Source organism: Pangasianodon hypophthalmus, chromosome 24, assembly GCF_027358585.1.
Source record: "Pangasianodon hypophthalmus isolate fPanHyp1 chromosome 24, fPanHyp1.pri, whole genome shotgun sequence".
Classification (NCBI taxonomy): Eukaryota; Metazoa; Chordata; class Actinopteri; order Siluriformes; family Pangasiidae; genus Pangasianodon; species Pangasianodon hypophthalmus.
The window spans coordinates 19,733,364-19,758,363 of NC_069733.1; the positions used below are offsets into that span (position 1 = coordinate 19,733,364).

The window sequence follows — 25,000 nt, forward strand, 5'->3', positions numbered from 1 at the left end:
TTTGTTTGTATAAAACACTTAACACATGACTATGTTCTCATTAGATATATTATAAGCCTCAGTTATTAGCTAGTTTATACGCTGTGCTAGTAGCTTAGACGTCCACTTGACGTTTGGTAGCAAACCGATGCTAAGTGTAATTCCAGTGTAATTTTAGATGTTCTGAGTCTTTTCTTAATAATTCTCCAACAAATCTGAGGTAAAAGTTGACATTCTGGATTATTTGGACTCATTTCCACTCTTACTGTGTCTTTACGCTGTCTGCCTTAATGACTACATGCTAGCTAGATAAACTGTTAGCCTGCTTACGCTCAGTGTCCATGTTTCCTACTTGGCTAGCATTAGTGTGTGAAAGAGTGAGTGTCTTGTGTTCAAATTTTATGCCAAAAACATGAATTCATATTATATTTTTGTCCAAATTCTAATCATGTTTTTTTTTTTTCTCTTTCAGGCGTCTGATGTCGGATCGGAGAAGCTCTTTTCCCCGACTGCTCCTAAAGGTGAGACGCACAACTTTCGTACAAAAGCTGTTACTGAAACAAAAATGTCTTCTGAGGCGTGTGTTAGGATTTAGATTTATAAGTTTGCTAAATGATGCTAGGGTTAGGGACGGAGTGCTTGTGTTTGTACGTGATGATAAAAGGTGGCAGACGGAAGTGTCATGTCTTCTCATCCTCACGTCTTCTCACCCTCTCATCCTTCTCTTCCTCTTGTCCCCACATCCTCATGTCCTCACATCCTCCTGTCCTCTCATCCTCATGTCCTCACATCCTCATGTCCTCACATCCTCATGTCCTCACATCCTCACGTCTTCTTGTCCTCACATCCTCTTGTCCTCACGTCCTCTTGCCCTCTCATCCTCACGTCCTCTTGTCCTCTCATCCTCACGTCCTCACGTCCTCTTGCCCTCTCATCCTCACATCCTCACGTCTTCTTGTCCTCACATCCTCACGTCCTCTTGCCCTCTCATCCTCACGTCCTCTTGTCCTCACATCCTCTTGTCCTCACGTCTTCTTGTCCTCACATCCTCACGTCTTCTTGTCCTCACATCCTCACGTCTTCGTGTCCTCACATCCTCTTGTCCTCAAGTCCTCACATCCTCTCGTATTCTCGTCCTCTCGTCCTCAGGCAGCAGAATGTCTTCATCACAGAGACGCTACAAAAAGAGCGAGTGACTTTAAACTCCCTCGTTTTTCTCACTGCTAGACTCAGACATCTAATGAGGGGATTTAATAGCGACTGCTACAGGGAGCATAACAAGGGGCTTAATGAGACACAGAGAGAGAGAGAGAGAGAGAGAGAAACAAGTAGAGAGGACAGGCAGAGAGAGTGAGACAGAAAAGGAGACTAGTCAGACAAAGAAAGACGGACAGAAAATGTGAAGTAGAAGAAGACAGACAAATAGGGACTGAAAGAAAAAAGGAAAAGAGAGAGAGATCAAAAGGTAGAGATGTAGTGGGGAGAAGAAAAGAGAGAGAAATAAAGAAAGAGAAAAACAGAAAAAAATAGAAATTGATGAGAGAAAGGCAGTGAAAGAGAAAAAGGTGGATGGAGAAAGAAAGAGATAGACAGAAAGATGCACAGGGGCTCTGCAGTGTGTGTGTGTGTGTGTGTGTGTGTGTGTGTGTGTGAGGTCGAAGACCGTGTTTAAAGGGCGTCTGTGGAATCTGCTATTCAGCTGTCTGCATTTACGTCTGACCTTGCTCTGTGTGTGTGTGTGTGTGTGTGTGTGTGTGTGTGTGTTTGAAATGTCGGCCATTTTGAGGCAGTTTCTCGCTTTCTCTCTCGTTGCATTCGTTCCGGTGTTCTCGTCCTCAGACGCTCGTCTGTGTGTTATTACTGTGCAGCGGTTAGGTAACATGAGTCAGTGTTCTGAGCTGATCTGAGAACAGTTTTAGTGATTATATTAAATGTCTGAGAGTCAGTATGTTACACCAGCTCACTGATCTCAGGTCAGATTAAAGAGTTCAGTGTGACTAAATTACAGAAGAGGAAAAAGAAAAATAAACTTAAGATTGATGTATCCCTACTGTATTGCTCTAACACACACACACACACACACACACACACACACACACTGTCAATCTGATCGTAATCTCTCCTTGAGAAATGATGCCATGAAACTTGACCGCTGTGTAGCAAAGAGGATGATAATGATGTCATAGAGAGAAATGGTAAATTGTAATCGAGGATTTTTTAAAATCCGGTACTCGAATTTAATCGAATAATTGTGACAGCCCTGGTGATATCAGAGAGAGAGCTGTGATGTCACAAAGAGAGCTGTGATGTCACAAAGAGAGCTATGATGTCAGAAAGAGAGAGAGAGAGAGAGAGAGAGAGAGCACTGATTTCAGAGAGAACTGAGATAACAGTGAATGCTGTGATGTCAATCAGAGATCTGTAATGTCATAGAGTTGTAATGTCAGAGAGAGAGTTGTGATGTCAGAGAATGAAAGAGCTGTGATGTCAGAGAGAGAGCGCTGTGATGTCAGAGAGAGAGAGCTGTGATGTCAGAGAGAGAGAGCTGTGAAGTTAGAGAGAGAGAGCGCTGTGATGTCAGAGAGAGAGCTGTGATGTCAGAGAGAGAGAGCTGTGAAGTTAGAGAGAGAGCTGTGAAGTTAGAGAGAGAGAGAGCTGTGATGTCAGAGAGAGAGAGCTGTGAAGTTAGAGAGAGAGCTGTGAAGTTAGAGAGAGAGCTGTGAAGTTAGAGAGAGAGAGAGCTGTGATGTCAGAGAGAGAGAGCTGTGAAGTTAGAGAGAGAGCTGTGATGTCAGAGAGAGAGAGCTGTGATGTCAGAGAGAGAGAGCTGTGAAGTTAGAGAGAGAGAGCGCTGTGATGTCAGAGAGAGAGCTGTGATGTCAGAGAGAGAGAGCTGTGAAGTTAGAGAGAGAGCTGTGAAGTTAGAGAGAGAGAGAGCTGTGATGTCAGAGAGAGAGAGCTGTGAAGTTAGAGAGAGAGCTGTGAAGTTAGAGAGAGAGCTGTGAAGTTAGAGAGAGAGAGAGCTGTGATGTCAGAGAGAGAGAGCTGTGAAGTTAGAGAGAGAGCTGTGAAGTTAGAGAGAGAGAGCTGTGATGTCAGAGAGAGAGAGCGCTGTGATGTCAGAGAGAGAGAGCTGTGATGTCAGAGAGAGAGAGCTGTGAAGTTAGAGGGAGAGAGCTGTGAAGTTAGAGGGAGAGAGCTGTGAAGTTAGAGAGAGAGAGCTGTGATGTCAGAGAGAGAGAGCTGTGATGTCAGAGAGAGAGAGCTGTGATGTCAGAGAGAGAGAGCTGTGATGTCAGAGAGAGAGAGCTGTGAAGTTAGAGGGAGAGAGCTGTGAAGTTAGAGAGAGAGAGCTGTGATGTCAGAGAGAGAGAGCTGTGAAGTTAGAGGGAGAGAGCTGTGAAGTTAGAGAGAGAGAGCTGTGATGTCAGAGAGAGAGAGCTGTGAAGTTAGAGAGAGAGAGCTGTGATGTCAGAGAGAGAGCTGTGATGTCAATCAGAGATCTGTAATGTCATAGAGTTGTAATGTCAGAGAGGGAGTTGTGATGTCAGAGAATGAAAGAGCTGTGATGTCAGAGAGAGAGCGCTGTGATGTCAGAGAGAGAGAGCTGTGATGTCAGAGAGAGAGAGAGCTGTGATGTCAGAGAGAGAGAGCACTGATTTCAGAGAGAACTGAGATAACAGTGAATGCTGTGATGACAGTCAGTGATCTGTAATGTCATAGAGTTGTGACATCAGAGAGAGAGCTGTGACATCAGAGAGAGAGCTGTGACATCAGAGAGAGAGTTGTGACATCAGAGAGAGAGTTGTGACATCAGAGAGAGACCTGTGACATCAGAGAGAGAGTTGTGACATCAGAGAGAGAGCTGTGACATCAGAGAGAGACCTGTGACATCAGAGAGAGAGCTGTGACATCAGATAGAGACCTGTGACATCAGAGAGAGACCTGTGACATCAGAGAGAGACCTGTGACATCAGAGAGAGAGTTGTGACATCAGAGAGAGAGTTGTGACATCAGAGAGAGAGCTGTGATGTCTTTATGGTGAGGACATACATCGTGTTCCAGATGTTGCTCAGTGTGGAGAAATTCAGTGCACTGTAGATCTGTACATTCTGTCCATGATGGAAATATTGGGTTTTTTGTTTGTGTTTTGTTTTGTTTTTAAAGCAAAACCTTTCATAACTTGCAGGAAGTGATGTCATTTTGCAAAGCACTGTTATCACAAAACATCTGTTTAATGGAAATGAGTATCATGTGCAATAAAATGGCTGGAAACTTAACTAGTGATGTCACTGAGATGCTGAGTTTAGATTGGCTCTGATCTGATCTGATCTCAGTGATGCACACCCTGATTATTAGACGTGTGTGTGTGTGTGTGTGTGTGTGCTGGGAGACAGTGTGTGTGTGTGTGTGTGTGTGTGGAGTTACAGTGTGTAAAAGAACGAGTGTGTTTTTTATCTACAATATTCAGTGTTTAATGAAGTGCAGTCACGCTTAATTACAGTTCCGATGATCAGCATCACCACCACGAGCGCTTTATCGATTACTGGAACTAAACACAAAGCATCCTTTTTGCGCCCTTAATGCACATCACATGATGTCACGGGGTACAAAAACATTTACAAGAACATCTGGAAAGTTTGTTTTCTTTGTAATAAAATGTTGAAATTCTCTTAATGAGCTACTGAGTGTGATTAAATAGAAGCAGTCCTAAACTCCGCCGTCCTGATCGCCGTCTCGCCGCGTCAGCCATTTTAAAACATTTCTAGCACTTCGTCTGACTCAGAGTGAACAAATTATATAGTCGAATAAACATTTTAACCGCTAGCTTTTCTCCTCAGGATTAAAACAAAAAAAAAAAAAAACACTGAGATTAGCGAGTGGGAGCAAAAACCTTTCAGCCAATCAGAGCGCGGATCTGGTATGCCCCAGGGCATGCTGGGAGAGAGCAGGAAGATGGTGGTGAAAAGCCATTTTGCGAAGTGGATTTCTGGCGTCTAATCCTGATTAGTTTTGAGCCGTCGCGCTCGTTTTGAAACCGTACTCGCGAAAAAGAAACACACAAAGCTTAGAGGCTTAACCAGCAGCTGGCATTTTAATCCCGACTTAATAAATTGTTAAAGTTAGCGGCTCACTGTGACTCAGGAGACAAAGAGGGAGAGCGGAGAGAGAGAGAGAGAGAGAGAGAGAGAGGGAGAGAAAAAAAACAGAGGAAAACTCGACCAGTGTGTTCCAACCATGTGACAACAATCAGTTACACAAAAATACCACAAATATACCACAAAAAAGCTTATGTTATTATCAGGTAAAGTTATATGATTTTGTGTATTTTTTGTTTTTGTTCATTTGTCCAGTTTGTACTTTTTTAAAAATGTTTTTAGTTTATTTTTATTTTATCTTAATTTCTTCCTTTTTTTTTTTTTAAAGAAAAGCTGGTTTTCTTGTTTTTTTTTTCTTGTTTTTGCTATTATAGAAAAAATAAAAAATTCAGGAAAATGTTAGGAAGTACTAATGCACATTAAAAAACATCAGACATTGTGGTTAACTAAAAAATGATTATTATTTTTATTATTATTATTATTTATAATATTTTATAGTACATTTCATGCAAAGAAACAGAAACTAAAGCCAACCAATATAACAGCATTTTAATTAAGAAATAATAATAATAATTAATAATAAATAAATAAATAAATAAATAAATAAATAAATAAATAAAAACCTATAAAATAATTAAAAGTTATAAATGAGAAAGAACATTAATAAAAAGTAATAAAAATAAATATGTTTAAATATAATGCAAGAAATAAAATATTGCCATGTTTATAGGAATTAATAAATATGAAATATATATATAAAATATAAAATAAATAATTTTCTAAATGTATAATAATCTAATCACGTGCATTTCCGCTTTAAAATAATACAGATGTTATGACATTATTGTTTGTATCGTTTTCACTCGTACAGCGAGTTCATCACACCTGCACGCTTTTTAAGACTGAAACCACTGCGTGTGATCTTCACGCTCTCTACAGCAGATATTTCATCCAGATGGTTATTTTCATCATTTTACAGACGATGAGGAGACGAGTGATGATTTGGAGGCGCGTTTAATACGGATATAAAAAACCGTTTGTAAGGAAATTACGTTCGATCATAATTTATAAATATTGTTATAACGTATTTAACAGCAATAAAGGTTTAATAAATTTATCGTAATATCGAAATCACAGTGTTTACCTTCACACACTGCATACCACACTCCAGCTTCTCCTGCTCACATTGTTCCTGAAATCATTTCCCCAGTGGATAGACGGATGTGTGTGTGTGTGTGTGTGTGTGTGGACTTTTTATTGACATGCAGCAGATAGCAGGCAGGAACAAAGGGCACTAGGCGGCTATTGAATCGTGGCGCTGCAGACAGCGAGCTTGATTAGCGATTTGACACGGAGCCGTGTAGTACATAATGAGCGCTTAGAGCACGACCTGCAGCGCACACACACACACACACACACACACACACACACACACATGCTCCCTCCTCCACTCTCGCTCACTCGCTCTCTCCATCTCTCTCTGGAATAGAAAATTCACTCTCTGCTCTTTCCTCCTGCATATAGAAGAAACTGAGAGAAGGATGGAGATATGAAGAGCAGAAATGGAGGAGTAGCTAGGGGCAGGGTGCGCTCACACACACACACACACACACACACACACACCAATACACACACACACTTTCTTTTTACACTTGCCCTTCATTCGCTCTCACAGGAATATAAAATTATAGGAAATTCACGTTCGCCTTTGTGTCCTGCATGAAGAAAAAAAAGAAAAAGGAGGAATAAAAGGACAGAGGGATGACTGGGGGCAGGACACACACACACACACACACACACACATATACACACACATATACACACACACATATACACACACATATGCGTTGTGTCACAACCATGCCCTCCGTGCTCCCTCGTAGGAATAGAAAATGATAGAAAATTCACTCTTTCGTGTTTCATCTCCCTTGTAAAGAGAGAAAGATGAAGGATAAAATGATGAAGGATATAAACAGAGGCAGAGACAGGAAAAGATCTGGAGGCGTACAAACAAAGGAAGAGAAGAAAAGGAGCGATAGTTTCTCCAGAGCAGAAATGGGAGGGAAAAAATCAAGGACCTGAACCAGAGGGGAAAGAAAGAGAAACAGAAATAGGAGCAAATAACAGAAGAGTAAAACTATAAGAGAAGAAATGGAAGGAAGGAAAGATTCTAAGATGAACAAGTTCAGAGCTTTTAGCTTGTAAACTGGCCAATCAGCTTCTCAGGAGCAGAAGAGTGAAGGTGGAGTCTGCCACGGAAGAGCGGCGGAAACTGAAGAGCAGAAACAAAGGAATGAAAACAGAGGAACGGAAACGGAAGAGTGGAAATAAAAGCACTGAGACGGTGGAATGGAAACAGAGGAGCAGAAAAGGAGGAACAGAACCAGAAGAGTGGAAACGGAGGAGTGTAAACAGAGGAGTGCGTATGGAAGGGCAGAGACAAGAGCGGAAGTGGAGGAGCAGATACGGACGAGCAGAAACAGAGAATTGTAAACAGAAAAGTGAAAACAGTCAGAACAGAAACGGAGGAGTGGGAATGGAGAAGTAGGAACAGAGGAGCAGAAACGGAAGAAAGGAAAGGATTGCAGACAGCGGAGAGGAAACAGAAGCGGAAATGGATCGGACAAAACTTCCGACTCTGTGAGAAGGTCATTATAGGAATGTTTTTATTTCCTTAATTGAAGAAGCAGCTAGAATTATAACAGATTCAGCTTCCCAGTCATCTGCGCTCTGATTGGTCCACAGAGTTTCCTCCATCTTTCCTATTCAGTCGTGTACACTGTGTGTGTGTGTGTGTGTGTGTGTGTGAGGATTTTACTCTGTAAGTCTTAGACATTCTCCTGCAGTGCATTATGGGCCGTCAATTGGATTTATGTGAGACACTGAATGTCTTCTTTCCTATATGTGTGTGTGTGTGTGTGTGTGTGTGTGTGTGGTTATTGATAGCACTAACCTTGTTTGTGTATTGCTGCCTGTCAGAAGGAGGGAAATGAACAGCGCGAGCTTGGCAGAGATGAAACGTGTGTTTAATTATTAATCGAGCCATTACTGACGGAGACGGCCTTTTTCATATGAGACAGGAAGCAGCTTCAGGGAGGGAAAAAAGCAATTACACACTCGGTACGCTTTTACTCTTCCCGCTGTTTCACTCTGTGCAAACAGAAACGCAGCCGTGCCGTCCATCAGCCTGTTCCATAAATCACCTTAAAACCTGCTTTAATATCGGGAGCGTTCCAAATCCTGTTTTCTGTCTGTAGTGCGAGTCGCCAGGAGCAAATGTGTTATAGTGTGTCAGAGTGTGTTACAGTGTGTTACAGCATTATAGTGTGTTACAATGTGTTACAGTGTTACAGTGTGGTACAGTGTTAAAGCATTATAGTGTGTTACGATGTGTTACAGTGTGTTAGAGTGTGGTACAGTGTTACAGCATTATAGTGTGTTACAATGTGGTACAGTGTGGTACAGTGTTACAGCATTATAGTGTGTTACAATGTGTTAGAGTGTGGTACAGTGTTACAGCATTATAGTGTGTTACAGTGTGTTAGAGTGTGGTACAGTGTTACAGCATTATAGTGTGTTACAATGTGGTACAGTGTGGTACAGTGTTACAGCATTATAGTGTGTTACAATGTGTTAGAGTGTGGTACAGTGTTACAGCATTATAGTGTGTTACAGTGTGTTAGAGTGTGGTACAGTGTTACAGCATTATAGTGTGTTACAGTGTGTTAGAGTGTGGTACAGTGTTACAGCATTATAGTGTGTTACAGTGTGTTAGAGTGTGGTACAGTGTTACAGCATTATAGTGTGTTACAGTGTGTTAGAGTGTGGTACAGTGTTACAGCATTATAGTGTGTTACAATGTGTTAGAGTGTGGTACAGTGTTACAGCATTATAGTGTGTTACAGTGTGTTAGAGTGTGGTACAGTGTTACAGCATTATAGTGTGTTACAGTGTGTTAGAGTGTGGTACAGTGTTACAGCATTATAGTGTGTTACAATGTGTTAGAGTGTGGTACAGTGTTACAGCATTATAGTGTGTTACAGTGTGTTAGAGTGTGGTACAGTGTTACAGCATTATAGTGTGTTACAGTGTGTTAGAGTGTGGTACAGTGTTACAGCATTATAGTGTGTTACAATGTGTTAGAGTGTGGTACAGTGTTACAGCATTATAGTGTGTTACAGTGTGTTAGAGTGTGTTACAGTGTTACAGCATTATAGTGTGTTACAGTGTGTTAGAGTGTGTTACAGTGTTACAGCATTATAGTGTGTTACAGTGTGTTAGAGTGTGGTACAGTGTTACAGCATTATAGTGTGTTACAGTGTGTTAGAGTGTGGTACAGTGTTACAGCATTATAGTGTGTTACAGTGTGTTAGAGTGTGTTACAGTGTTACAGCATTATAGTGTGTTACAATGTGTTAGAGTGTGGTACAGTGTTACAGCATTATAGTGTGTTACAATGTGTTAGAGTGTGGTACAGTGTTACAGCATTATAGTGTGTTACAGTGTGTTAGAGTGTGGTACAGTGTTACAGCATTATAGTGTGTTACAGTGTGTTAGAGTGTGGTACAGTGTTACAGCATTATAGTGTGTTACAATGTGTTAGAGTGTGGTACAGTGTTACAGCATTATAGTGTGTTACAGTGTGTTAGAGTGTGTTACAGTGTTACAGCATTATAGTGTGTTACAGTGTGTTAGAGTGTGTTACAGTGTTACAGCATTATAGTGTGTTACAGTGTGTTAGAGTGTGGTACAGTGTTACAGCATTATAGTGTGTTACAGTGTGTTAGAGTGTGTTACAGTGTTACAGCATTATAGTGTGTTACAGTGTGTTAGAGTGTGGTACAGTGTTACAGCATTATAGTGTGTTACAGTGTGTTAGAGTGTGTTACAGTGTTACAGCATTATAGTGTGTTACAATGTGTTAGAGTGTGGTACAGTGTTACAGCATTATAGTGTGTTACAATGTGTTAGAGTGTGGTACAGTGTTACAGCATTATAGTGTGTTACAGTGTGTTAGAGTGTGGTACAGTGTTACAGCATTATAGTGTGTTACAGTGTGTTAGAGTGTGGTACAGTGTTACAGCATTATAGTGTGTTACAATGTGTTAGAGTGTGGTTCAGTGTTACAGCATTATAGTGTGTTACAATGTGTTACAGTGTTGTACAGCATGTTACAGTGTGGTACAGTGTTTCAGTGTTGTACAGTGTGTTAGGGTGTGTTACAGTGTATTACATGTTGCTACAGTGTGTTAGAGTTTGTTGCAGTGTGGTACAGTGTGTTACAGTGTTACATTGTTACAGTATGTTAGAGTGAATTGCAGTGTGTTAGAGTGTGTTACAGTTTGTCAGAGTGTGTTGGAGTATGTTACAGTGTGTTGGAATGTGTTAGAGTCTGTTGAAGTGTGTAAAAGTGTGTTGCAGTTTTTTGCAGTGTGTTAGAGTGTATTGCAGTGTTAGAGTTTGTTGCAGTGTGTTAGAGTTTGTTGCAGTGTGTTAGAGTTTGTTGCAGTGTGTTAGAGTTTGTTGCAGTGTGTTAGAGTGTATTGCAGTGTGTTAGAGTGTGTTACTGTGTACTGCAGTGTGTTAGAGTTTGTTGCAGTGTGTTAGAGTGTATTGCAGTGTGTTAGAGTGTGTTACTGTGTACTGCAGTGTTTTAGTGTGTGTGTTACAGTGCGTTGCGGTGTGTTACAGTGCGTTGCAGTGTGTTACAGTGTGTTAGAGTGTATTGCAGTGTGTTAGAGTGTGTTGCAGTGTGTTAGAGTGTGTTGCGGTGTGTTAGAGTGTGTTGTGTTGTGTTAGAGTGTATTGCAGTGTGTTAGAGTGTGTTGCAGTGTGTTAGAGTGTGTTGCAGTGTGTTAGAGTGTGTTGCGGTGTGTTAGAGTGTGTTGTGTTGTGTTAGAGTGTATTGCAGTGTGTTAGAGTGTGTTGTGTTGTGTTAGAGTGTATTGCAGTGTGTTAGAGTGTGTTGCGGTGTGTTAGAGTGTGTTGTGTTGTGTTAGAGTGTATTGCAGTGTGTTAGAGTGTGTTGCAGTGTGTTAGAGTGTATTGCGGTGTGTTAATGAGTGTGTTGCAGTGTGTTAGAGTGTATTGCGGTGTGTTAATGAGTGTGTTGCAGTGTGTTAGAGTGTGTTGCAGTTTTTTTGCAGTGTTTTAGAGTGCGTTTCAGTGTGATAGCGTGTGTTGCAGTTTGTTAGAGTGTATTGCAGTGTGTTAGAGTTTGTTACAGTGTGTTAGAGTGCGTTGCGGTGTGTTAGAGTGCGTTGCGGTGTGTTAGAGTGTATTGCGGTGTGTTAGAGTCAGTTGCAGTGAATTGTGTATTGTGTATTGCAGTGTGTTAGAGTGTGTTGCAGTGTGTTAGAGTGTGTTGCGGTGTGTTAATGAGTGTGTTGCAGTGTGCTAGAGTGTGTTGCAGTTTTTTGCAGTGTTTTAGAGTGCGTTGCAGTGTGATAGCGTGTGTTGCAGTTTGTTAGAGTGTGTTGCAGTGTGTTAGAGTTTGTTACAGTGCGTTGTGGTGTGTTACAGTGCGTTGCAGTGTGTTAGAGTTTGTTACAGTACGTTGCGGTGTGTTAGAGTGTGTTGCAGTGTGTTAGAGTTTGTTACAGTGTGTTGCACTGTGTTAGAGTTTGTTGCAGTGTGTTGCAGTGTGTTAGAGTGTGTTGCAGTGTGTTGCAGTGTGTTAGAGTGCGTTGCAGTGTGTTAGAGTTTGTTACAGTGTGTTGCAGTGTGTTAGAGTTTGTTGCAGTGTGTTGCAGTGTGTTGCAGTGTGTTAGAGTGTGTTGCAGTGTGTTGCGGTGTGTTAGAGTGTGTTGCAGTGTGTTAGAGTGTGTTGCGGTGTGTTAATGAGTGTGTTGCATTGTGCTAGAGTGTGTTGCAGTTTTTTGCAGTGTTTTAGAGTGCGTTGCAGTGTGATAGCGTGTGTTGCAGTTTGTTAGAGTGTGTTGCAGTGTGTTAGAGTTTGTTACAGTGCGTTGTGGTGTGTTACAGTGCGTTGCGGTGTGTTACAGTGTGTTAGAGTGTGTTGCAGTGTGTTGCAGTGTGTTAGAGTGTGTTGCGGTGTATTAGAGTGTGTTGCGGTGTATTAGAGTGTGTTGCGGTGTGTTAGAGTGTGTTGCGGTGTGTTAGAGTGTGTTACAGTGTTTTGTAGTGTGTTGCAGTGTATTACAGTGTGTTAGAGTGTATTACAGTACGTTGCGGTGTGTTACAGTGTGTTGCAGTGTGTTAGAGTTTGTTACAGTACGTTGCGGTGTGTTACAGTGTGTTGCAGTGTGTTAGAGAGCGTTGCAGTGTGTTAGAGTTTGTTACAGTGTGTTGCGGTGTGTTAGAGTTTGTTACAGTACGTTGCGGTGTGTTACAGTGTGTTGCACTGTGTTAGAGAGCGTTGCAGTGTGTTAGAGTTTGTTACAGTGTGTTGCAGTGTGTTAGAGTGTGTTGCAGTGTGTTGCGGTTTGTTAGAGTGTGTTGCGGTTTCTTAGAGTGTATTGCAGTGTGTTACAGTGTTTTGCGGTGTGTTAGAGTGTGGTACAGTGTGTTGCAGTGTGTTGCAGTGTATTACAGTGTGTTAGAGTGTATTGCAGTGTGTTGCAGTGTGTTACAGTGTGTTAGAGTGTGTTGCGGTGTGTTAAAGTGCATTGCAATGTGTTAGAGTGCGTTGCACTGTGTTAGAGTTTGTTGCAGTGTGTTAGAGTGTGTTGCAGTGTGTTAGAGTGTGTTGCGGTGTGTTAATGAGTGTGTTGCATTGTGCTAGAGTGTGTTGCAGTTTTTTGCAGTGTTTTAGAGTGCATTGCAGTGTGATAGCGTGTGTTGCAGTTTGTTAGAGTGTGTTGCACTGTGTTAGAGTTTGTTGCAGTGTGTTAGAGTGTGTTGCGGTTTGTTAGAGTGTGTTGCGGTTTGTTAGAATGTGTTGCAGTGTGTTAGAGTGAGTTACAGTGTGTTAAAGTGCATTGCAGTGTGGTAGAGTGTGTTGCAGTGTGTTAAAGTGCGTTGCAGTGTGTTAGAGTTTGTTACAGTGTGTTGCACTGTGTTAGAGTTTGTTGCAGTGTGTTAGAGTGTGTTAGAGTGTGTGTTAGAGTGTGTTGCAGTGTGTTAGAGTGTGTGTTAGAGTGTGTGTTAGAGTGTGTTAGAGTGTGTTGCAGTGTGTTAGAGTGTGTTAGAGTGTGTGTTAGAGTGTGTGTTAGAGTGTGTTAGAGTGTGTTGCAGTGTGTTAGAGTGTGTTAGAGTGTGTGTTAGAGTGTGTTGCAGTGTGTTAGAGTGTGTGTTAGAGTGTGTGTTAGAGTGTGTTAGAGTGTGTTGCAGTGTGTTAGAGTGTGTTAGAGTGTGTGTTAGAGTGTGTGTTAGAGTGTGTTAGAGTGTGTTGCAGTGTGTTAGAGTGTGTTAGAGTGTGTTGCGGTTTGTTAGAGTGTATTGCGGTGTGTTAGAGTGTGTTGCGGTGTGTTAGAGTGAGTTACGGTGTGTTAGAGTGAGTTACAGTGTGTTAGAGTGTGTTACAGTGTGTTGCTGTGTGTTACAGTGTGTTAGAGTGTGTTGCGATTTGTTAGAATGTGTAGCGGTGTGTTAGAGTGTGTTGTGGTGTGTTAGAGTGAGTTACAGTGTGTTAGAGTGAGTTACAGTGTGTTAGAGGGAGTTACAGTGTGTTAGAGTGTGTTGCGGTTTGTTAGAGTGTGTTACAGTGTGTTAGAGTGTGTTGCGGTTTGTTAGAGTGTGTTGCGGTTTGTTAGAGTGTATTGCGGTGTGTTAGAGTGTGTTGCGGTGTGTTAGAGTGAGTTACAGTGTGTTAGAGTGAGTTACAGTGTGTTAGAGTGTGTTACAGTGTGTTGCTGTGTGTTACAGTGTGTTAGAGTGTGTTGCGATTTGTTAGAATGTGTAGCGGTGTGTTAGAGTGTGTTACAGTGTGTTAGAGTGAGTTACAGTGTGTTGCAGTGTGTTGCTGTGTGTTAGAGTGTGTTACAGTGTGTTGCAGTGTGTTGCAGTGTGTTAGAGTGTGTTACAGTGTGTTGCAGTGTGTTGCAGTGTGTTAGAGTGTATTGTGGTGTGTTAGAGTGTGTTACAGTATGTTGCAGTGTGTTGCAGTGTGTTAGAGTGTGTTACAGTGTGTTGCAGTGTGTTGCAGTGTGTTAGAGTGTGTTACCGTGTGTTACAGTGTGTGTTAGAATGTATTGCAGTGTGTTACAATGTGTTAGAGTGTGTTAGAGTGTGTTGCAGTGTGTTGCAGTGTGTTGCAGTGTGTTGCAGTGTGTTACAATGTGTTAGAGTGTGTTAGAGTGTGTTGCAGTGTGTTGCAGTGTGTTGCAGTGTGTTACAGTGTGTTAGAGTGTGTTGCAGTGTGTTAGAGTGTGTTGCAGTGTGTGTTAGAGTGTATTGCAGTGTGTTACAGTGTGTTGCAGTGTGTTAGAGTGTGTGTTAGAATGTATTGCAGTGTGTTACAATGTGTTAGAGTGTGTTACAGTGTGTTGCAGTGTGTTAGAGTGTGTGTTAGAATGTATTGCAGTGTGTTAGAGTGTGTTAGAGTGTGTTGCGGTGTGTGTTGCAGTGTGTTAGAGTGTGTTAGAGTGTGTGTTAGAGTGTGTTAGAGTGTGTTGCAGTGTGTTAGAGTGTGTTAGAGTGTGTGTTAGAGTGTGTTGCAGTGTGTTAGAGTGTGTGTTAGAGTGTGTGTTAGAGTGTGTTAGAGTGTGTTGCAGTGTGTTAGAGTGTGTTAGAGTGTGTGTTAGAGTGTGTGTTAGAGTGTGTTAGAGTGTGTTGCAGTGTGTTAGAGTGTGTTAGAGTGTGTTGCAGTGTGTTAGAGTGTGTTAGAGTGTGTGTTAGAGTGTGTTGCAGTGTGTTAGAGTGTGTGTTAGAGTGTGTTAGAGTGTGTTAGAGTGTGTTGCAGTGTGTTAGAGTGGAGTTGCAGTGTGTTAGAGTGGAGTTGCAGTGTGTTAGAGTGTGTTAGAGTGTGTTGCAGTGTGTTAGAGTGTGTGTTAGAGTGTGTGTTAGAGTGTGTTAGAGTGTGTTGCAGTGTGTTAGAGTGTGTGTTAGAGTGTGTTGCAGTGTGTTAGAGTGTGTGTTAGAGTGTGTGTTAGAGTGTGTTAGAGTGTGTTGCAGTGTGTTAGAGTGTGTTAGAGTGTGTGTTAGAGTGTGTTGCAGTGTGTTAGAGTGTGTGTTAGAGTGTGTTAGAGTGGAGTTGCAGTGTGTTAGAGTGTGTTGCAGTGTGTTAGAGTGTGTGTTAGAGTGTGTGTTAGAGTGTGTTAGAGTGGCTGTGTGTTAATGAGTGTGTTTAACTTTAGCATGGACAATATGGCCAGAAGATCGTATCACAGTATTTGATTAGCTTTTTTTTGCTGTGTTTAACTTTGCTGAGATTTTTAGTAGTGAAGTCAGTTTTATTTTATTATAATTATATTTTATAGAATTATTTAACAAGGCACAAGGAGAGAATAAAGAACAGCCCCTCATTCATAACAATTCTAGTGTAGTCATATCCAAATGACCAATTCCAGACCCGCCTTATTTTGTGGGCCGTCCAATCACTGCTTAGCAACCGCCACTATCCATCATTACCTCGGTGAGGCTCCTGTTTCTGCCTCCGTTAAATCCTTAAATCCTTTAGATCTTCTTTTTCTGCTCCAACATTTCTGCCTCTTCCTTTCTGCCTCTTCCTTTCTGCCTCTTTATTTTTGCCTCTTTGTTTTTGCTTCCTTCTGTTTCTGTTCATTCTTGTTCTTCTCCTCTAACTGCTCCTCCATTTTGGTTGCTTCTTTTTCTTCTCCTCCCTTTCTTCTCCTCCTTTTTCTGCCCCTCCATTTCTTTCTCTTTCATTTCTTTTCCATTCCTATTCTTTTTATTTCTCCTCTTCCATTTCTGTTCCTTTGTATAGCTGAGCCTGTGATTGGCTGATGTGAGTGTGATTGACAGGAGGGCGGGGCAGTGATCAGGATTAAGTCTCTCTCCGTCTCCTGGACTCGGAGTTAAATCCGTGAGAGTGTGTGCTGGAATCCGCAGCGGGATTTGTTGGGATTTATTGCAGTAGAGAGAATAACACATGCTTTCCTGTGTGTGTTTTCCTCCTCAGCATGTGGTTTGTTGTTTGTTTGTGCGTGTGTGTGTGTGCGCGTGTGTGTGTGTGTGTGTGTGTGTGACCGCAGGCTGAGTTACGCTTTGAGTGCTGCACATTAAAGTGCACTGCATTAAACATTAAAGATGGACGCAGATGCCTCCTGTGGCTTTCACATTCGAGTGAATCCGAAGCCGAGTGATTTACTGCGTTACGTTTCTCTCTCAGTTTTCATGACTTCACTTCCTGTTAATGACTCCCGAGGTGTGTGTTTGCGTGTGTGTGTGTGTGTATGTGTGTGTATGTGTGTTTATTTTAACTGGCTGACTCAGTGGAATCTGAAAATTGTGTTTTGGTGCTGCATTTTGCTCACCAGTTTAACAGCACGGAGAAATAAAAGTAAGGAAACGCAAGAAGAAAGAACGAGAGAGAAAGAAAATGGAAAAAAGAGACAGAAATATATGAAGAAAGGAAAAAATATTAAAAATAAGAAAAACAGGCAACAAAAAAAGACTGGAAGTAAGGGCAGAAAGAAGGAAGGAATAAGATAAGAAAGAAATAAAAGGAGGAAGAAAGTGAAAGACAGAAGGAAAGAAGGAATCAGATAAATGGCATTAAGAGGAAAGAAAGAAAGAAAGAAAGAAGAAAGAATAAGCAAAGGAAGGGAAAAGATAATGATGGAAAGAAAGAAAGAAAAGCAGAAAGGAAGGAATGAAAAAGATAATAGTGGCATGAAAGAGAAAAGGAGGAAGAAAGAGAAAGACAAAAGGAAAGAAGGAAACAGATAAATGGCATTAAGAGGAAAGAAAGTAAGTAAGAAAGAGAGAAAGTGAAAGTGAAAGAAGAAAAAAGTAAACAGTGATGCAAAGAAAGAAAGAAAGAAAGAACGAATGAAACCACATGAATGAGAAAAAGACAAGAGAAAGAAAATAGGAGAAAATAGAGGGAAAGTATGTTATTAAGAAGTAAATATTAAGAATGCATTTTTTTCTCTGATTGAAATAAACATCAGAAAATGATGGAAAAATAAAATCGAACGCAGCGTCAGTGTGTGATGAAATAACAGAGATGTCGGTAAACGTGTGTGTGTGTGTGTGTGTGTGTGTGTGATATGAATCTGATCTGCACGTCGAGTCGTCACAGGTAACACCGGGTCAGTTTCTGTTTTTCATCGTCTCGTGTTCGCACGTCTCCCCAGAGAAGACACACTTCATTGGGTTTCAGCGTCTCTCTCACACACACACACACACACACACACACACTCGCACCCCGTCCCGCTCTCCGACTCGACTCGCTGCTAGAATAACACACGCTCGGCGCCTGAATGGGGCGGCACGCTGCAGACTCGGCACGCTGAGAGGCGGGAAACTCACCGGTGGCCAAACGAAACAGCGGAACAGACGTGTGTCTGATGAATGAACGAGGCCACACTGTGTGTTCAGATCCTTCCATTTTCTTCAAAAAGTAGCTTCCTGTCGCCATTAGCGTAACGGCGAGATAAGCGTAACACACGAGCGCTCTCTCAGGACGGGAATTTACGCCATGTGCCTGCTCATTTCAGGGCTAATTAGCTTAGCTTCAGAGGGAATAGCGCAACCAGAGCTAATGGCCTAAAGGTAAAGTGCTGCTAGTGCTAGCTGGAGATTTATAGGCCTGGAATGAGCGATGAATGACGGAGGAATAATGTTTGAGCAGGGTTTGGATTAGAGTTTGCTAACTGATTAGTGAGTAAATGCACCTCTCAGTAGCGCGCTCAGACGTTAGAACCCCACGGTGGGCCGCGCTCGTTTATACGACGCGTCGTTTCGTCTCTGTCGGCTCTCCATGTGTGTTTTTCTGACTTCTTATTTTCTTGTGGTTCACGTTGCCAGAATAAATAAAAGCTGAAGCAGCGCAGAGCTCAGAGTGGGAAAAATAAACTTCAGGTCTAATGGATGGCAGCCAGGCATGGGGTGTTTGTGTGCATGTGTGTGTGTGTGTATGTGTGTGTGTGTGCGTGTGTGTGTGTGTGTGTATGTGTGTGAGTGACGTTACCAGTAGTGTGATTGATAGTAAACCTCTAACAGTAGTGTTTTTTTTTGCTATAAGTAATTACACATTTTGTTCTGTATACAGTAGCCTTTTCTAGAGGAAAGTGCCCCGCCCCTTCTTATGCCCCGCCTCTTATTATACCCCGCCCCTTATTGTGTTCCGCCCCTCATTATGCCACACCCCTTCTTGTGTCCCGCCCATCCATCTTATCAAGTTACCATCACAGTTATCAAAAACACACCATTCACTAAGGCCACTACTGTAACAGTAAAATTTAGTATCTTCTTACGACTATTTCTAATATTTACGAAAATGAAAAATAAAGTTTAAAAATTTAGATAAGATTTGTTTAAATTCTGTGTCCACACATCAGCAGGGTGAATCTTTGCTCTCACACCGATTCGATGTCACAAATGATTCTTGAGAAGAATTGAACTGCAGATTTTACAATTTGATTCATTTTGGAAATGGAAACGATTCATTTGAACGAATCAGATTTTTCATTTTACTGTGATTAGACTGAATCAGATTTAATCTGACTCTTTAGCAAATGATTCATTTTAACAAATCCGACTTCCGATTTCATTGCTTCGTTACGATTCATCTCCAGTTGGTTTAATTTTAGTATAGTTCATTCAAATGATTCAAATTTCTGCCATGATTTAATTAGAATATTTCTTCAAACATATGATTTGATTTTATTCAGTCAGGTTTGATTTCTCGGGGAACATTTCGTAAGATCCTGAGTTTGATTTGATTCTTTAGGAAACGATTAGTTTGATTCACATTGCAAATATCGCAATAACATCAGTTCTGATTGGAGCCTGTAGAGAATTATTTATTTAAAAGATGTGAATCTGATGAATCAAATCTCTAATTTTGCCTTGATTCGATTGTTTTGGTTACGATTCAGAATAAAAAAATATAAAAAAAAAAAAATTGTGATTGGTGGAGAATTAACGCAATCCATCGATTTTTCCGTTCTCTGCACTTGCGCACGTTACACATTTACGTTATATTTATTTGACTTTTTTTTTCTTTTTTTTTTTTATCCAGAGAGTGTAGCTAATGTTAATCGACTCTAAATCTGCTCAAACACCGAGCATCTCTATCCTTCTATCTGATATCATTACAGCGGTTCCTAATCGATTCTCGGATCGATGTCGGTGAATCCGCCACCTTCTGATCGATGCATTTTTGCAGCTCGGATAAACGTGTAAAATTTCGCTCGCTGTTTAACGCAGGTGCGCCGAGAGAACCGCGTTTAGTGTCGGATACTTCAGAGAGAACAAACCATCTGGGTCTCCTGTTTAAAGGAGCATCTCGAGTGGTTTATCAATAACTCGGCTCTTTACACACCTCTGTGCGTGAGTGTGAAGGGAATCGGAATTAGTTCAGTAAAGAAAATGGGAAAATCAAGCGGATATGTGAGCGCAGATCCGTGTGTCAGGTGGAGAGACGAGCTGGAGAGGCTGCACGAGAGCTTTCAGGCATAATGTCAAATGTTTCACAGGAAATTGGCTCAGTGATTTGACTGCGTGTGTGTGTGTGTGTGTGTGTGTGTGTTTGGTTGTAATGAGCATTGCTGGAGCGAGAGATTGCCTTCATTATTGTTATATTTATATATATTTTATCATTATCTCCTAGAAATCCTGTCAGGTTAGCTCAGATTAGCCAGTTAGCTAGCATTAGTAGTAAACATTATAAACATTTAAGGCTATGATTTAAAATCCTGTCAGAAAATCATTCCGTTTTTTTAGCGTCTCATAGCCAACCAGCTAGCTGAATGTGAATATTTATGAATATGAATTAAAAATCCTGTCAGTTTAGCTCAAATTAGCAGGTTAGCTAGCATGAATTAAATAGCTAGTAGTAATCATTATCTGCATTTTTTACTATGATTCAAAATCCTGTCAGAAATCCTGTCAGGTTAGCTCATGTTAGCTAGACAGCTAGCTCTGAATAAATATTATGAATATGACTTACAAACCCTGTCAGGTTAGCTCATATTAGCTAAACAGCTATCTCTGAGTAAATATTCTGAATAGCCAGTTAGCTAGCATTAGTAGTAAACATTATAAGCATTTATGAATATGACTTAAAATCCTGTCAGAAATCCTGTCAGGTTAGTGAATATTAGCAGGTTAGCTAGCATTAGTATTAATCATTTCCAGCGTTTTTTAGTATGATTTAAAATCCTGTCAGAAATCCTGTCAGGTTAGCTCCTGTTAGCAATCTAGCTAGTATTATGTGTGAAAAAGTATCATGTGTGAAAAAAAACGAAACACTTATGAATATGGCTTACACATTCCTGTCAGATTAGCTAATGTTAGCAGTAAAGATGATAATAGCTGTGAATGTGACTTAAAAATCCTCTCAGACATTCAGGCTAGCTTAAGTTAGCAATTTAGCTAGAATTATCTGTGAAAAATCTTTAACATTTATGAGTATGACTTAAGAATCCTGTCAGAAATCCTGTCAGGTTAGCTCCTGTTAGCAATCTAGCTAGTATTATATGTGAAAAATTATTAATGATTAATTACCTTTATGAATATGATTTATAAATCCTGTCAGATTAGCCAGATAGCTAGCATTAATAGTAAAAATTACAAGCATTTATTTGTATTATTAAAAATCCTGTCAGAAATCCTGTCAAATTAGCTGGTTATCTAACATTAGCAGTAAAGATAATAACTATGAACGTGACTTAACAACCAGAGATTGTCAGGCTAGTTTATGTTAGCAATTTAGCTAGCATTATCAGTGAAAGATTATTAAAATTTGTGAGTATGATTTAAAAATCCTGTCAGAAATCCTGTCAGAAATCCTGTCAGCGTTAGTGAAAATTAGCAGTTTAGCTAGCATTAGAAGTAAACATTAGAAGCATTTAGTAAAATAATTAAAAATCCTGTCAGGTTAGCTTAGCTTAGCAACATAGGTTCCACTATTGCTGAAAAAGTTTTATGAATGTTTCTTTAAAACATTTCCTTTCACAGAAATCCTGCTGGGATTAGCTTTATGTTAACCAGCTAGCGAATGGTAGCATGAAAGATGATGAATATTTAAGAATAGCTAGCTGACTGTAATCACGTTAACTACTTAGCGATGAAGAACTTTTATGAATATGACATAAAATCCTCTCAGAATCCTGAGTCAGCCAGCTAGTTAGCTAAGCGATTAGCAGCCACGGCGAAGTGAACCTGCTGAACATTTTGACGTTGTTTGAGGCGAGCGTGTGGTAATTAGTGCACTAGATAGTGAGTCAATCCAAACAGAAAGTACATGCTAATACAGCTAGTTAACGTTGTGTAGCGTTCTAAATGTGCATGCATCGACGTGCTGCTATGCTATGCTATGCTATTTTCTGTGTTCACAACTAGCATAATGTTAGCAAGCTGTCCATTCGCCTCAGCTAGCATCTTTAACTCTGTATAAAATCATCAAGCTCGCTAAACATAAACAGTTAGCTTCAGACCTCTTCCACAAACTAACCTTACCATGAAATAAAGTAAAAAATAATCATTTTTTCTACCTTTTTTAAAACAGATTAAGTTTTATTAGATGCTAAACTGGAGGCGAGAGACATTAATAACTTGTTAGCTACATTAATTTAAACACGTGTCCTGGGTGAAGTTGTGTCCATTTCATTCTTAGCCACTTCCTTTAAAGGTCACGCTAATCTGTTCAACTCTAAACGCTAGCTGTTAGCATGGTGTCATACTGAGTGTGATTTATAGCTGAATGTTTTTGCTGCATGGTCCGTTAACTCCCGAAGGTGGAAAATCCTGTACAGACGCCGCTTCGCCTCTGCAGTCATCACTGCTTATCTTTTAAAAGGCGTGTAACGACAGAGCAGAGATCAGACGATTACGCTGAATAGCGATTAAGCTCCAGCTAATCAGTCTTCTTAACCGCTTTTAGATACAGCGTGTTACCTGAGATGTGATCTCACACTTTTTCTCAAAACATGACAGATTTATGAGGAATGCTTTTAAGCAGAAATGGGCCATTAGCGTGCTAAACAGCAACACGGACTCACTGAGAGCTTCATATCCGATCCGATCCGATCAGTTCAGATCAGATAAGTTGATGGCTGTGAATAAATGAAACGATTTATCACAAAAATGTAAAATGATTCAGGTTATGATGAAGTTTCTGTGTGGTGAAATATGAAAATACATAATAAGTGGAAACACACGGCATAACTCCGTATTTTCTCCTTTTTTTTTTTTTTTAAACAAAATTTGAAACAGCTTTCTCTTTCAAAATCCCACAATCCTGTTCCAAAGTATTGTGGCTACGTCCCAAACCACACGCTAGCACACTAAATAGTATTCGCAATATATGCTACATCCTACGCTAAATAAACACGGAGGACAGAATGATCGCTCTGACTGAGATATATAAGAATATAATGTAATATTTATATTTAACAGTGTAACTTTATGTAGCTTATATATAGCTTATATTGTTAAATCTTTTGTTTTAAAAAAAAAAACACCAGCAGCTTTGACGGTAGCGCAGCTGCAAATCGCAGGTTTATGTTAATACATTATCGTTTCCATAGTAACAGCTCATTCACAGGGACGTGTACGGCGGACGCTCCACATAAACAGATTTTAAGAATCATTGATATGATGAAGTTTTCTTAAAGTAAGGAGAGTTTTGTTTAACATTTATGGAAGGAGTCTCCAGTGTCAGTCACAGGTAAAACAGTATTGGAGCTTTATTCCTCGTGGTGAATGTAATAATATATTTAATAATAAGTGATAACTGAGTTGATCTTTTACGAAAGTTGTACATTAACGTTTTTGCGGCTGAACTAAAATTTCCTGCCAGATTTACGAACATTCCTCTGATTTTCTTTGTACTTACATGTTGATAAACAGCAATCAGCTTTAAATTAGCAACACGCTCATGGCACAGCTGATTTCCGTTTAGCCACACCTACAGAAAGCACACACACACACACAGAGAGCTAAAAATGACAAAATGGCGACTAAACGGTGAAAGAGCGCCTCCTAAGCGCTGTGTGTGCTAAATTTTCCAGTAATGCAGCTCAGCCACTGCAGCGCCTCGGCTACCATAGACACACACTAACTCCTTTTATAGGGTGCCATTACTTTTGTCCTTATTGCTCGGTTAATCTAATACTTATATAAAACTGCAGTAACTCGTCTACAGGTATACGACTCGACGCTGATCCATCGAGGTTTACGTTAGTGCGTCTACAGATGCACAAAACTTTTTCCATACAAACTCACTGGATTTTCATCGACTTGCTCTTGCGAATGTTTTACGAATAAATTCGTTCATATCCCCTGTGATAAATGAGTTGAAGTGTGTGTGTGTGTGTGTGTGTGTGTGTGAGAAAACTCTGGAAGGAATCTGATCCTCCTGAAAACATTCCCGCTGCGTCGTCACACTGCTGCACCTCAATGGCCGTAAACTGACGGTTTGACAGGTGAAAGAAAAGCCGTCCGTATCGCCGTTACACAGGAAACCTCCGAGAGAGAGAGAGAGAGGGAGAGAGAGAGGGAGAGAGAGAGAAATAGGGAGAGAGAAGAAAAACATAAGGGTTCTTTCAGCCCCTCGTCATGCCACTTGCCCCTGTGAATGATCTCCATTCATGCGTTTCTCTCAGGGCTGAAAGCATCGCTGAAAGATCGCATTATATCCACTTACGCTCACGCAGGTCTGCGCTCGAAACTGCGCCGTGTCACACCACCTTCCACTGACACGCAGCACCGCCACGACACGCCCACCGTCGGCCATCTTGGTTTATTTATTTATTTATTTAGTACCGGTTTCTCCTTCTCCTCATTTCCACTGAAGCTTCTGAACCCGCTGTGTTTATAACACACCCTTGAGCCGCCTTCACGACACTTCACAGCTTACCCAGAATGCACTGCTGTCGGAGCCTGAATGAAGCTGTTTTGCTGAAATATTTATATAAAATACAAAAAAATTACTGAGTTTTTTTTTTTGAACGAAGATTTGAACTCGGTTGTTTAGACTGAATTTTAATCCTCAAGCTAATATTGAAATGTTGATACTGTACTCACTTAGCAAACTAGCTAGTTAGCATGCTACAAATTAGACTGGCAGTTAGTGACGTCCAGGAATTATTATTATTATTATTATTATTATTATTATTATTACAATGAGTAAGTTAGCAAACTGACTGGTTAGCATGTAATTTACTTAGCTAGCTAGTTGGTGAGGTGGTGTGACTCTCTTCAGCATTACTTTTGCTAACACCGTGAATTATATTGCTAGCTGGCTAATGTTATTACATAGTGAGTCAGAAGCTACGAAGCTACAAGTTCTGTTCACGAGGGTCCAGCAACTCTCTCTCTCTCTCTCTCTCTCTCTCTCTCTCTCTACAGCTTTCTCTCTATCGCTCTCTCTCTTACTCTCTCTCTCTCTCTACAGCTTTCTCTCTATCGCTCTCTCCCTCTCTCTCTTACTCTCTCTCTCTCTCTCTCTCTCTACAGCTTTCTCTCTATCGCTCTCTCTCTTACTCTCTCTCTCTACAGCTTTCTCTCTATCGCTCTCTCCCTCTCTCTCTTACTCTCTCTCTCCCTCTCCCTCTCTCATACCCTCTTTCTCTCTATCGCGCTCTCTCTTACTCTCTCCCTCCCTCTCCCTCTGTCTCTATCCCTCTGCCTCTCTCTCTCTCTCTCTTGCTCTCTCTCCCTCCCTCTCTCTCTATCTCTCTCCCTCTCTCTCTGTCCCTCGCTCGCTCTCTCCCTCCCTCCCTTGCCCTCTCTCCATCTCTCTCTCTCCCCCCCCTCTCTCTCTCACTCTCCCACTGTCTCCCTTTCTCTCCCTCTCTCTCTCTCCCCCTCTCCCTCTTTCCCTCTCT

General features: G+C 40.9%; 1 protein-coding gene across 7 annotated transcripts in view; it reads left to right on the forward strand.

Moving 5' to 3' along the window:
• Nucleotides 1–25,000, forward strand: part of fbrsl1 (fibrosin-like 1) — a 298,676-nt gene that overhangs the window by 239,001 nt on the left and 34,675 nt on the right. For all 7 annotated transcript variants that reach the window (XM_034298924.2, XM_034298927.2, XM_034298930.2 and 4 more), the window contains one exon: nucleotides 452–500. In XM_034298924.2, coding sequence (XP_034154815.2) covers nucleotides 452–500 — 49 coding nt within the window. The remainder of the gene's footprint in view (nucleotides 1–451; nucleotides 501–25,000) is intronic.